This window comes from Protopterus annectens, chromosome 3.part1, assembly GCF_019279795.1.
Source record: "Protopterus annectens isolate FY-2018-M chromosome 3.part1, PAN1.0, whole genome shotgun sequence".
Classification (NCBI taxonomy): domain Eukaryota; kingdom Metazoa; phylum Chordata; order Ceratodontiformes; family Protopteridae; genus Protopterus; species Protopterus annectens.
Genome location: NC_056732.1, coordinates 216454762 through 216468373, shown reverse-complemented (window position 1 = coordinate 216468373; position 13612 = coordinate 216454762). Strand labels below are relative to the sequence as shown.

Genomic DNA, 13612 nt, shown 5'->3' with positions numbered 1-13612 from the left:
TATACGTCTGCTACTCTTTCTGCCAGGGCTTTAAACTGTCAATTTCACATGATACAGTACCAGGCATTTTTGTTAGACCAGCTGAATAAAAAGCTGGCCTCTCCTGCACCTATAGACCGTAAGTCCCTTCAGGATTTGGTACATAATTCTCAGCAGGTCAGTAATCACTTCTTAAAATGTGGCTATGATGCACTGGAGGCTTCTTTTAGATCAGCTATGACTGGAGCAGTGATTCGAAGGCATGCCTGGTTAAAAGAACAATCCTTACCAGACCATGTTAAGTCTAAACTCCTAGATGCTCCTATGGAGAAACAAAGTTTGTTTGGCTCCCCTGCACAGGAGGTTCTAAAGAAAGTGGAAGAAAAAGCAAAATCTGTCCAAACAGTCAAGGATTTTTTTGCAGGTTCAACCTCTGAGGTTTAGTAGAAATTGGCCTTCAAAGAATTGGTCCTTTCCAGACACCTCCAGAGCACAGAGAGGCAGAAATAGACGCCCAAGAGGCAGAAGTCAATCAAGGGGTGCCTACAGGGGTCGTCAGTGGCAACCTGCCAACCAGAGAAGTGCCGCCACAGCTGCGATTACAACCACTTCCACAGGACAGACACAATGACTTGGCTCTGATTCCGCCTACCAGGGAACAACTGGAAGCACCCTTGGGCGGAAAGCTAGCTTTATTTTCAAAAAACTGGCATTGCATTACAGGAGACAAATGGACTTTACAAACAATAGACAAGGGCTACAGGTTTCACTTCCACACTCTACCAAAAAAGAGAGGAATGCCAAACCTTCCACCAAGCCAAAACTCAGAGGCTCTAAAACAAATCATCAGCTTACTAAGGATGAGAGCAATAGAAAAGGTGCCATCTATGGAACAAGGCCAAGGATTTTACTCAAGGCTATTCCTTGTACCAAGAAAAGAAAATCAATGGAGGCCTATTCTCGACTTGTCCGCACTGAACACATATCTCATTGTTCCAAAATTCAAAATGCTGACCCTACAGCAACTTCTTCCCATGTTGGGCAAGGAGGCTTGGCTGGTGACTCTAGATCTCAAGGAGGCATACCTGCACGTCCCTATACGACCAGATTGCAGAAGACACCTCAGATTTCTTGCAGGATCAGAGCATTATCAATTCTCAGCATTGACCTTTGGCTTATCTACTGCACCCAGAGTATTCACGAAATGCCTGGCATCAGTAATTGCTCATTGCAGGCTTCAGGGAATTCAAATTTACCCATACCTGGACGACTGCCTAATACAAGCGGACAACAAGACAAAGTTAATAAAGGATTTGGCCAATGTCTTACAACTGCTGCAAGCCTTGGGATACACAGTCAACATTCAAAAGTCAAGACTAGTGCCATCCCAAAGGATAACATTTTTGGGTGCAGAACTGGATACAATAACTCAGATGGCTTTTCTCACAGAGGAAAAACAAAAGCAACAACCAGTCTATTTCATGGCATTAACAACTCAAACTCAGCTTACTGCAAGGAAAGTCCTGCAGGCCCTGGGTTACATGGCATCCTGCATAATATTGATCCCACATGCCAGGCTGCATATGAGAAAGTTACAATGGTACCTAAGGAATGTATGGTCTCAACACAAACACAGTCTAGAAGCCCACATACCAATCATTCCATGTCTGAAAAAAGAATTTCTGTGGTGGGCTCAGGCCTGTCAGATAAACAGAGGATTGCCTTTCCACAAACCACATCCAAGGCAGACCATCACCACGGACGCCTCAGACCTAGGCTGGGGGGCACACATGGAAGACAAGTGTATCCAAGGCCTATGGTCCCAAGACCAGCTGAATCTACACACAAATCTAAAGGAGATGCTGGCAGTGAAACATGCAATAGAGGCATTCAGACCATTCCTCCAACAAGGACACCTGCTGATAAGGACGGACAATACCACAGTCATGTGGTACATCAACAAACAGGGAGGTACACACTCATACCCTCTATGCCGGATGGCAATGGACCTCTGGAACTTGGCACTGAATCTCAACATCCAACTGCAGGCCAGATTTGTACCAGGAAAAGAGAATTCACTAGCAGACAGCTTAAGCAGAACTACCACGGATGCTCACGAATGGATGCTGCATCCAGATATCTTCAAAACCATAACAAAGAAATGGGGAATGCCAGAGATAGACCTGTTCGCCTCCCCACACAACCACCAACTGAAGAAATTCTGCTCAAGAGTATACCACCCACTTGCCTGGAGGGTGGACTCCCTTTCTTTCAGCTGGAAGGCCCTGACAGTATATGCCTTTCCACCTCTTCCTTTGATGTACAAAGTTCTACTGAAGATCAGAGAGGAACAGCCAAAGGTAATTCTGATAGCTCCAGACTGGCCAAGGCAACATTGGTACCCGCTACTGAGAAGCATGTCTCGGACGCACTCATGGCCTCTACCTCTATGTCCCTTACTTCTAACGCAGAACAACTACAAGACCCTGCATCCAAACTTGAAAACGCTGCAGCTAACTGCTTGGAAAATTGCATAAAACAAAACCAACCTGATTTATCTCAGAGGGTTAAGGACATTATCCTGGAGGCTCGCAGACCCTCCACAAGGAAAACATATTCAGCCAAATGGAAAAGATTCCTCATTTGGAGTGCAGAAAAGGGAGAAAATGTCACACTGGCAAACCTAGCACACATCCTGGAATACTTAGCAGAACTTGTTATACCACAAGAATAGAAGACTCCACAGTGACCATAAAGAATTTAATCCACTAAAAGACGAATTTCACAGTAACAGGAATACACAACCAATGTTATAATCTCCTTCTCTCTAGCGCCTCGGCAAATAGCCTTTTCAGAGTAAAAGATGTTCTATTACTAACTTACAATTCTTTTTATATCAAACAAACCCCTCCCAAATCAATTAACATTCAATTATACAATTAATTAACTAAAAACTTAAAAGACATAAAAAACGTAACTCTCCAATAAAAATATATACATTAAAGTAAACTTTTCCATGAACAATCGCAATTTAAACCATTTGGTTTAAGAGTATTAAATTTCAATATCAAATATAATTCCTTTTTTCTTAACATTTGTTTTATACATTTTTCATTCAAATATTTAATGTTTTGAATACTGTCCAATACTGTCACCTTAATACCATCATTTCTACCTCTGTGATGGCTATGAAAATGAACAGCCAAGGGACTAGTTACTTCATTATTTGTAATATCTCTTACATGCTCTTTAATTCTGCAAGCTAGTGTTCTTTTAGTCTCTCCAATATAATATTTTTTACAAGGGCATTCAATACCATAAACTACTGCTGTTGAATTACAATTATAAATTCCTCTTGTTGTAAAGGCAATTCCATTAATTTCATCAAATTGCTTAACAACAAACCTGCAAATAATACATTTGCCACACTTTTTCGTACCGTGTTGAGTAACTTGTGTATACAGCAACATGTTTGGCATTTCAAATCGACTATGTACCAAAAAGTCCTGAATATTTCTACCCCTTCTATAGGAAAAACCTATATTTTTATCTGACAAATAGTTCAATTCTTTTTTTATTATATTCCAACTATATCTAATATGTTCATTAATGTTTTCCGATAATATAGAAAAGGTAGAAACAAAATACATTACATCCCTTGACTCCTGTGATACATTCCGTATTACCCCTTTATTATATTTCCCTTGCTTTTTAACTTTTTTTAAGCTTTCTTTAAGATAATACTCATCATACCCTCTCAATTTAAATTTGTTATAACTTTGTACATACTCCTTTTCCCTAATATTAGGGTTACTACATAATCTGTTCACCCTAATAAACTCAGTATATGGAATTGCCTTCATAATATGTGTAGGATGATAACTACTACCATGCAATACTGAACCTAATCCTTGAAATTTTCTATGAATTTGATATTCTAACAACTTATTATTTAGTCCTATTAATGAGACATCCAAATATTGCACTTTCTGTCCATTTTGAAGTCCATCAAACCTTATGCCCATACTATTATTCTGTATTTCCTTCAAAAACGTTTGCACATCTTCTTGTCCACCTTTGCAGATGAACAACAAATCGTCAATAAAACGATAATATTTGTACACATATTTTTTAAAAAAGGAATTATTATACATATGTTTGATCTCAAAATATCCCATGAATACATTAGCGTAGCTTGGGGCAAAAGCTGCCCCATCGCTCTGCTTGCTTTTGCCTATATATTGAACCATTAAATTCAAATATATTATTTTTCAAACATATATCCATTAATTCCAATACATATTGAACTGCATCTGTACAACCCATAAAATATTTAATAGCATCCTTTCCATCCTCATCTTTTATGTTTGTGTACAAACTAACCACATCAATTACTACAAAATACATATTATCTTGCCAGTTAATGTCCTTTATTTTTAAGATCAAATCAAACACATCCTTGATGTAAGAAGGTAAATTATACACCACTGGCAATAGATAATTATGCAGAAATTTTGAAATATTTTCCAAAAAACCATTTGTGGCTGAAACTATCGGACGTCCTGGTGGAGGAAATTTATTTTTATGCATTTTAGGTATACAGTAAAAGCATGGCATTCTAGGAGTATTTATATTAAACTTGTCTTTTATGTCTCTATACGAGAAATACTGCAATCTATAACCCTTGTCAATAACATACTCATACTTTTTTTGGGCTTCTAAATATGCATTTAGTCCCACTTCTTCATAAACCTCCTCATCCATTAAATGTGCGTAGCACATATCTAAGTACTGGGCCACATTTAAAATTACCAATTTCCCTCCTTTATCAGAAGGTTTAAATACTATATTTTTGTCTTTGCTGAGATTATTCAAACATTCCCATTCTGTTTTAGACAAATTATAGTCCATTCCTCTTTTGTGACGTTGAAATTTTTCAAATTCTGCTTCAACATTGTGCGTTAATGCCTTTTGAAAATATCTAATATTCTCATTGCTTTGTAATGGCATAAAAGTACTAACTAGTCCCTTGGCTGTTCATTTTCATAGCCATCACAGAGGTAGAAATGATGGTATTAAGGTGACAGTATTGGACAGTATTCAAAACATTAAATATTTGAATGAAAAATGTATAAAACAAATGTTAAGAAAAAAGGAATTATATTTGATATTGAAATTTAATACTCTTAAACCAAATGGTTTAAATTGCGATTGTTCATGGAAAAGTTTACTTTAATGTATATATTTTTATTGGAGAGTTACGTTTTTTATGTCTTTTAAGTTTTTAGTTAATTAATTGTATAATTGAATGTTAATTGATTTGGGAGGGGTTTGTTTGATATAAAAAGAATTGTAAGTTAGTAATAGAACATCTTTTACTCTGAAAAGGCTATTTGCCGAGGCGCTAGAGAGAAGGAGATTATAACATTGGTTGTGTATTCCTGTTACTGTGAAATTCGTCTTTTAGTGGATTAAATTCTTTATGGTCACTGTGGAGTCTTCTATTCTTGTGGTATAACAAGTTTTTTTCGTTTTCTTGTTGTGGTATACTTAGCAGAACTGTTCCACAATGGCCTGTCCTACTCCTCCATTAAGATTCATGCATCAGCAATTTCAGCAGAGTACAACATGGATCCTCCTGTCTTCTCTCACCCTCTCCTCAGGCAATTCTTGAGATGAATCAAAAACGTAAAGCCTCCGTGGAAACCACCTCTGCCTGCATGGGATCTCAACTTTGTGCTAGAAAAATTAACACTTCCCCCTTTTGAACCAGCAGCAACAGCAGACTTACAGTTCTTATCTTGGAAGACTGCCTTCCTGCTAGCAATCACTTCAGCAAGAAGGGTATCTGAGTTACAGGCATTAATGGCAGTGCAACCTTTCCTTATCTTCCATCAGGATAGAGTGTCTGTGAGAACCAATCCTACTTTTATGCCAAAGGTGGTCTCCAGGGTATCCTTGAACCAAGCTATACATTTACCTACATTCTTCCCCAACCCACAGAACAGGGGGAAAAACTACTACACACCTTGGATGTACACAGACAACTACGCTACTATCTGGACAGAACTAAGGCCAGCAGAAAAACTGACCAGCTTCTGGTAGCATATGCAACAGGAGTGCAAGGAAAAGCAATTTCAAAACAGACAATCTCAAAATGGATAGGAAATTGCATTAGATTCTGCTACTCATTTCATGGAAAGACAACTCCTGAAAATATCAGGCCTCACTCCACAAGAGCTACAGCCACCACTACAGCTTTCCTACGAGGAGTGGCTACCAAAGACATTTTATAAGCTGCTACTTGGATCTCCGTGCATACATTTGCCAAGCATTATAATCTTCCTTTATACTCCAGATCCCGAGCAGGTTTTGCAACTGCAGTTTTACAAGGGATCTTAACTACACCATCATTATCTTAGTGCCTCCTCCCCCAGTTTGGCTATGGTATTCTACCCATATGTTATGACTGCAGATGCATCCTTGAAGGACATAGTACAGTTTTGTACCTACCATAAATGTAGATGTCCGATAGGTATGCATCTGCAGTCAGGATTACCCACCCTCCTTCTCCTCTGTGGTATTCCTAGGGTACTTACCCCTCTTTTAGCTAGCTGGGGGAATCTATTATGGTGTATTTGTTTGTATGTATATATGTATATATATATTTTGCTTTCTACTGTTGGGAATTTTCTACATTTATCCAAATTTAGCCTTCCTAGAGGGCACCTGGCATCTGGGGCAAGAAACACTGAGGAAAATGGCATCGGCTGATGCCTTTATACCCCAGGAGCTATGACGTCGGGTGAAGTGCGACATCAGCCGAGGCCAGACCCAGACTTTGGAATGCTGATCAAGGGCTGCCTGAGGCAGGACAACCCATATGTTATGACTGCAGATGCATACCTATCGGACATCTACATTTATGGTAGGTACAAAACTGTACTTTCTCTACAGTTCCACTAACAGTGGAGTATTTTTGTGTGAATTTTATCCAGTTTATCTTGCATGGAAGAAATTTCCATTTCTTCTACTTCAGCAGTAGGTTCTGTTAACTGAAGACCTGCTACACAGCTTCCCAAGACTGCAATCTCCTTATGCTTTATTTCAGCAGTTTTATGTGGTATTTGTTAATAGCAATTATCAATGCTAGCATTGGAGAACTAAAATTAAGCTGCTTTACTTTGTGAATGCCATATTGGAAGTCCATACTTCAGATAATTTTGTCCCTGCTGTTCGCAATCTAGTTTTGTTATGGTGAAAAAAATGATATTGCCTCCTTTTGAAATTGTTACTAAAGCAGATCTCGGACATCTTGCTTGGAAGATTTGTTTTTGTTCCAGCCAAGGCAACTGTTATCAATTTGTAAATTGTGCATTGTTTTGGAAAGAACTTTGTGCGTTTTTATACATACTGTTACTTGGTGGAGGGCCATAATTTGTTTTGCTTAAATTTATTTTTGATATTTCCCCAAATTAGCCTGTTGGACTTCCTTTTTCTATAAAAGCAAATGTAGTGAAATTTTACATACCTGTGGAATGCACACTGTTGTCTTTGGTACTACATTAGAAAATGGATGCTGAATCTAAAAACATAGCAAAATTGTTTGCTACTATTCTGAAAGTCAGTATAGACCACTGACTCATTGCTAGGAGCTAGAAGGAACAGTGTTTGTTGATCTCTTACTCATTTTACGAACTACTGCAGCAGTGATCCTTATGATAAATATAGTATGGTTCTGTGAATATACTCAGTAGAGCAGTGGATGTTCGGATAGGAGAATCATTGCTGCAGGACAGGCTTCCTCCCTGCATCTCACTGATCCTGTACATTGTTGTAAACTGTGTTAGTTTGTAATTCTGTCAGATAAATAGTTAATTTCTTCTTACTGTTAAATTGTTTGTGTTGCTTCACAAAGGTATCTGCTTTTACCCTTTGTGCATTTTTATTGGTGATAACTCACTCTGCCATATGGTAAAATGATTATCAGACAATAAAAGTTCAGTGCCGTACACTTTCTTCTTTTGGTTTATAGAATGATTAGCATTAATAATTCTTATATTTGTGACCGTTATGGTCATTCCCAAGAAGATTTTCTCGTTCTTTACTTTGATGTGGCTCTTTCTGGCCTCACACAAAAGAAGAGGGTGTGATTGTGCAGTGCAGTTTTTATAGCCAAACTCACTCTCTGATGGCTGTGGCTGAAGGGTACACATGCTATGCCCAAGGGCTAAGACCAGTTGTAAAAAGTCAAGCTGGGGCAGTCTGTCATCTATCTGCAGATACACGCTATTAGTTCTATGAATTTTGTAGCAGGGATTTTTGTATTCAGACATTTTCAAATATGGTTAACATACTCCTCTCTACTTTCTCTCTCTGTGGTAGACCGACATTTTCACCTTCACCTTTACTTTCTGTCTCTGTGGTAGGCCGACATTTTCACCTTCACCTTGAAGGGTTTTTTTTCTCTATCCAGTAGTGCAGGTCTATCTGCTGTACCTTTAGTTTAAAGATGTTCTGAAAACTGTAAGACAGTCTTTTCTGGGTCTCTTGTAAATGAAAGTGTAAAAAGTTTCTCCATTTGCCCTGAAAAACATTCACTTTACCCACTGTTCATCATTGTATGAGATTGCCATACTTTTATCAGAAATTTCACATGAACTTTAGTTATTCCACTATTAAAACCCGCATTTTGATTTTCCATGATTTGATGGAAAGGTAGAACACTGAATCAAAGCAGGCTGGTAAAACAGTTTTTGAAAAGGATTGTTGCCTCCACTAAAGAATTACTTGCCTGCCCCTTAAAGTGTTCAGGTTGGTGAACCTGAACTTCCTGTTTTTTTTTAGTAAGCATCACTTTGACTTACTACATTGTGGAGCTTTGTACTGCTTTTTTTCTAAGAACTGTGTCCTTTCCTGTAAGGACCAGGATGTGGTCTCACTTTAGTGTCTACACTTTCACTTGATAATTTCATTCACTTTCCAGTGTTTCTTTCCATATATCAGAACAAATGCATTTGCATGCTTGGCAATTTGTGTTTACTACCAGTTGTAGTTTTGCCTGTTTGATTTTCATAACTACACAAAGATCTTTATTCCTGGTAACAAGGTTGTGGCAGTAACTGGATACTATTTAATGCGATAGTTCTGTTTAATATGTTGTTGCAGGAAAGATGTCAGTTAAAGCTCTCCATGGGGGGGGGGGGGGCTGCTTCCATTTCTTACTTTTTAGATGTTACCACTACAGACATCTGTGCAGCAGATAGTTAGCCATGTATATATGTAATATTACTATTGTGTAGAACTCCACTCCAGGAGTAATGCATCATTTGGAGGGACAGTACTTCGGGACATCCTGTCCTGTATCCACTTTTCCTGCCTTTCAGGTTCTAGTAACCCTTGCTGCAGCTGTTTTTGGTTTGCTATTTGTGATTCTGCATAAGTGTTCAAACTGATAAAGTGCATTAAAGAACAGCATACCTGATTCCAGACTAGGTAAACTGGTATTTGAGGCTGTCTGCAGAGGGTCATTTATTCCTACCCCAATTCTCATAGTGTGTTATTATTCCAGCTACAACTTAAAGATGCAGCAGGAGTTGATGTACATATCCAGAGTTATTTTATCTTTGTAGTTGGTGTGTGCTCTTGTAAATGGAATTCAGTCTGAGCAGGGTTTAAGAATTAGGAACCTATGGAATGCACATGTCCTTAATCACGTGATGGTGACACACTATTTTGGTAAAGGGGGCTTGTCACTGAGCTGGATAATTTTTAGAAGAGCCACATTGGAGGATGATGAAAGTACCCAAGTGTTTCACCCAATATTGAGAGCCCTGTTGAAGATCACTTGCACAGGTGATAGTCTTCCCGTTTTTTTTTTTCTCATTACAAAACACTTGTTCAATCAATATCCCACCGTGAAACTGAAGGAATGTAGAAATCCTGTCTAATTTGTGAAGGTAAAATGCTTTCTATTAATGACTTCCCATGCTGTAGTTAGAAAAGTGTCCAATAGGTGTCTCAGAAGTTGTTACTTTTAAGCTGCCAGGTGTCTTGTTACAGTTGATAAATATGCTTGCTCAACATCACCTTCATAATTTCATTGTGATAATATGCACTAGAAATAGAAGATACTGTCTTGTGTACATAATGTGTGCATGTATGTAGACAGACATAGCTGTGTGTGTGTATATATATATATATATATATATATATATATATATATGTATGTATATTTACTAACTTGTAACATTAGTTCAGTTAAAGCTGGAATATACTTTTACTTTTTGTATTGTTTTGAAGAGAACTTTCAGTGTAATTATTTGTCATTTGGTTGCATGTTACTAATTTAGAACCAGCTGCAGTTTAGTTGAGTTCTGATGTGCATTTTTGGGGAGTTGACTACTTATTGGTACACAGTTCTGTGTTTAGCTGCACTTTTATGCACTTGTGAAATTTCATCCTTTGCATTTCACTTTAAGGACCATATAAAATACATCTTTGTTGTGTTTTATTGTAGCTGTGTGTTCGAGCAGTAGCATCACTGGATTCCATTGGCCCCTTGAAAAGTGGAATGAAACAGAGACCAGATATGGTTGGCCTTGGCTGCGAAACACTGAATAAAATGTTCCAAAAAGAACAAACTGATCTAGTGGCTCAGGTAAATTGAAATGTTAACTATACAAGATGGTCATTTAGGGATTGTTTTCTTTTTATGCTATACCATCCACACACAAGTTACTTAAAGCTATTGCCCTTGAACTCTGCCATAGGCTCATTTTTTTTTCTTTCTTCTCCTGGCATGTAGGAGATACACTCTTACAGCCTTCCCTTATTGACTGGTAAATGTACTGCATTATTCACTATGTAGTGCTCTAGTGTGGGTGTAGACTTCCACATACCCATTATGTTAATCTGGAATGCGGGTACTCTATGGCTAGGAGTTTGTACGGTCAGGTATCTTTTTTTTAACAAGAAACATCTTTATTAAGGAGCTTCCAAGACTGCTGCACACTGAGTAACAGCTTGTTTCTAGCTGTCCCAGTCCAGTGAAAAAAAAAACTCTGCAGAGAAGGCCAGTAGACTTGTGTTTATGGGTAAATTTCAGTAACTTGCTAGTAAGTGCAATGTCCGGGTGCCAGGAATAAAGAAATACAGAAAATATGGAAAACTCAGCTACAAAAAGTGAGAAAGAAACACTGACTGGGAAAAGTTCTGCAGCTCTTCAGCAAAAAGCAATGCAACCTTCAGACATGACTTCCTATAACCTACAGGAAAGTATAAGACAACTGCATACAGACCTAGTTAACCTAAACAGAACACTGATGGAGTACATCAACACAAATAAAAGGATGGAAAAAATGGAAGAAGCTTTAAACAGATATTCAGATGAGATGATAAAGCTGCAAAAATCAGAGGTAGAAATGAAAAAAGGCTGTCCGAATATGACACTGCTCAGGAAGAGAAGTTTCAGAAAATAATGGAATTAGCGGACACAGCACGTAGGAAAAACGTGTGATTTTCATCTATACCAGAGAAGCTGGAAGGAACAGACTGCATTAATTTTATGAAAGCACAAATGAGCAAGTGGACTGGTATTCCACAGCAGGAGTTGTTAGTTGAAAGGGCACTCCGTGCGTATGCTTCAATCCTAGCTGTAAGAAAGCAGCTTAGACCTTTAATAGTAAAGATGCAATTCTACCAACAGGAGGAGTTGATTCTGACAAAACTGAGGCAAAAGGACAAAATACTAAAAGTGGGCGACAGAGTTTTTGGAGAATGATTACTCACTGTACACCAGGCTGAAGAGTAAATTCATTCCACTATTCAGGGAATGTCGAGACACGGGTGTGAGATTCATACTGCTGTATCCAGCTGTCTTTAAAGTATTCCTACCTGGAGGGATGAAGTCATTTTTGATTAAGTGCATGCTAAGGAGGAAATACAAAAGTTTGTCCAACAAAAAGTGAGCTGTGAAACAGAAGGAGATTCTGCTTCTTGTTGTTCTGGTAAGATAGACCACAGAGAAGACTGTATCTTTGAAACTTTTTCCAGTATTTCAATGGTAAATGATGGAGAGAAGGAAGGGGAGCACAAGAGTTGACTAGAAGAATCGAGAGTACGTTGAAAATGAAGCAGAGACGGGATTTGGGCGATGGAGAAAAACAGTAATAAAACCAGTAACTCAATGTGGATTACAATGCAATAAATATATTTGTGAAATTTGACAGAGCAAGTAAATCTAGAAGTATTGGCCTTTTTCAAATATTTCTTGGATTTGTGGGGGACCCTCTAAACTATATGCTTTACTTCATGTCATTAACATTCAGAAAAACGTTTTGGGGAGGAGAAAAGAGGAAAAAGCTAACTAAGTAAAAAAATATATATTTTCTTAATACTGTATTTGTGGTGTGTGGTTTTCTGTGCTTCTATTTTTAAGTGTAATGGGCATTGTAAACAGGTGCTGTTTTTCTTTTTCTCCCCTCTCCTCTGTCTTGTCTTGTACAGTTTTGAGAAATATAGGCAATGCAATGTTAAAAAAAAAAAAACAGCCTGGTTAAAAAGGCATGACAGAGTTAAAATTAATGTGCAATTTTTTCATTCTTGCATGGGGAAATGACTGTATTAAGGACCTTCGATTGATTAGTTTTACTAGAGAGCAAGTAAATGAACAAGAATATTGAATATTATGAAGCTTTTTTCCTAGGAAATGCATGTATACTTAGTAGCAGTTCTGCAGCTGGTCCTCATGTTTCCATGGAGACAGTCTGATGGAAACTGGCGACATTCTGGTGGAAGGGGATTGGTTGAGGGAAAAGAAAAGAAAAAAAGGGAGAGAAATTGGCTAAGACATAATGTTTTCTGAAAGCAATCAGGGGTTTTCCCAGCTGGGAGGGCCTTACTGATAAGATAAAACCAGTTAGACTTTAAGTAAAGATCTAATGTTGTCTCCTTCATTCATCCTCACAACAATGTCTCTGATCCAACCATCGGATCCGGCATGGCCATATTTCACAGACTTGGATCCAACTCTCAAGCTCCTCCTTCATATCCCCAATACCCTTCATCCACCAAACTACCTCAGATCTCGTTTGCCTCTCCAGTGAGTCAGACGTGGGTTCCAACTCTGTCAAGCATTGTTAGTGGTTTAGATAGTTTCTCCAAATTGTAAGTGCCTTTGGCTGTATTTTTCTTCCTCCCTCTCCTTCTGGCGTGTGTGTGTGCACAAACTGTGAGCACATTTCTTCGTTCCTGTCTAAAAAAAAAAAAAAGTTAGTCCTTAGAAATTAGTCTTTAAAATGTTTTGTTTAACTTCTAGTATTAGTAGTTCTTTAGTAAGAGCTCTTACTTGTACTTATTTAGTTCGGTAGTGTCTTTCTGCGCTCTCCTTCTTTCCTGTCAGTTATCTTTTTGGAGGACTTTTCGTCATGTCTGACGAGACGGGTCCCGGGTTTAAACACTGCACTTCTTGTGAGCACAAAATCCCCAACCAGGATGCCCACAAGGAGTGCATGTATTATCTGGGTGCCGACCATTTACAAGTTGAGTGTGCTGCCTTTAACTGTCAGGCTTTATCTGACAGATGACGAAACTCATTCTTAGGGGCCTTCTTCCTTCCTTAGCTGAGGCTCAG

General features: G+C 38.3%; 1 protein-coding gene across 1 annotated transcript in view; it reads left to right on the top strand.

Moving 5' to 3' along the window:
- Positions 1–13612, top strand: part of DNAJC13 (DnaJ heat shock protein family (Hsp40) member C13) — a gene marked incomplete in the record, with an annotated part of 3140357 nt that overhangs the window by 2945132 nt on the left and 181613 nt on the right. The window contains 1 exon segment of the mRNA XM_044066722.1: positions 10499–10639. Within this exon segment, the coding sequence (XP_043922657.1) occupies positions 10499–10639 (141 nt within the window).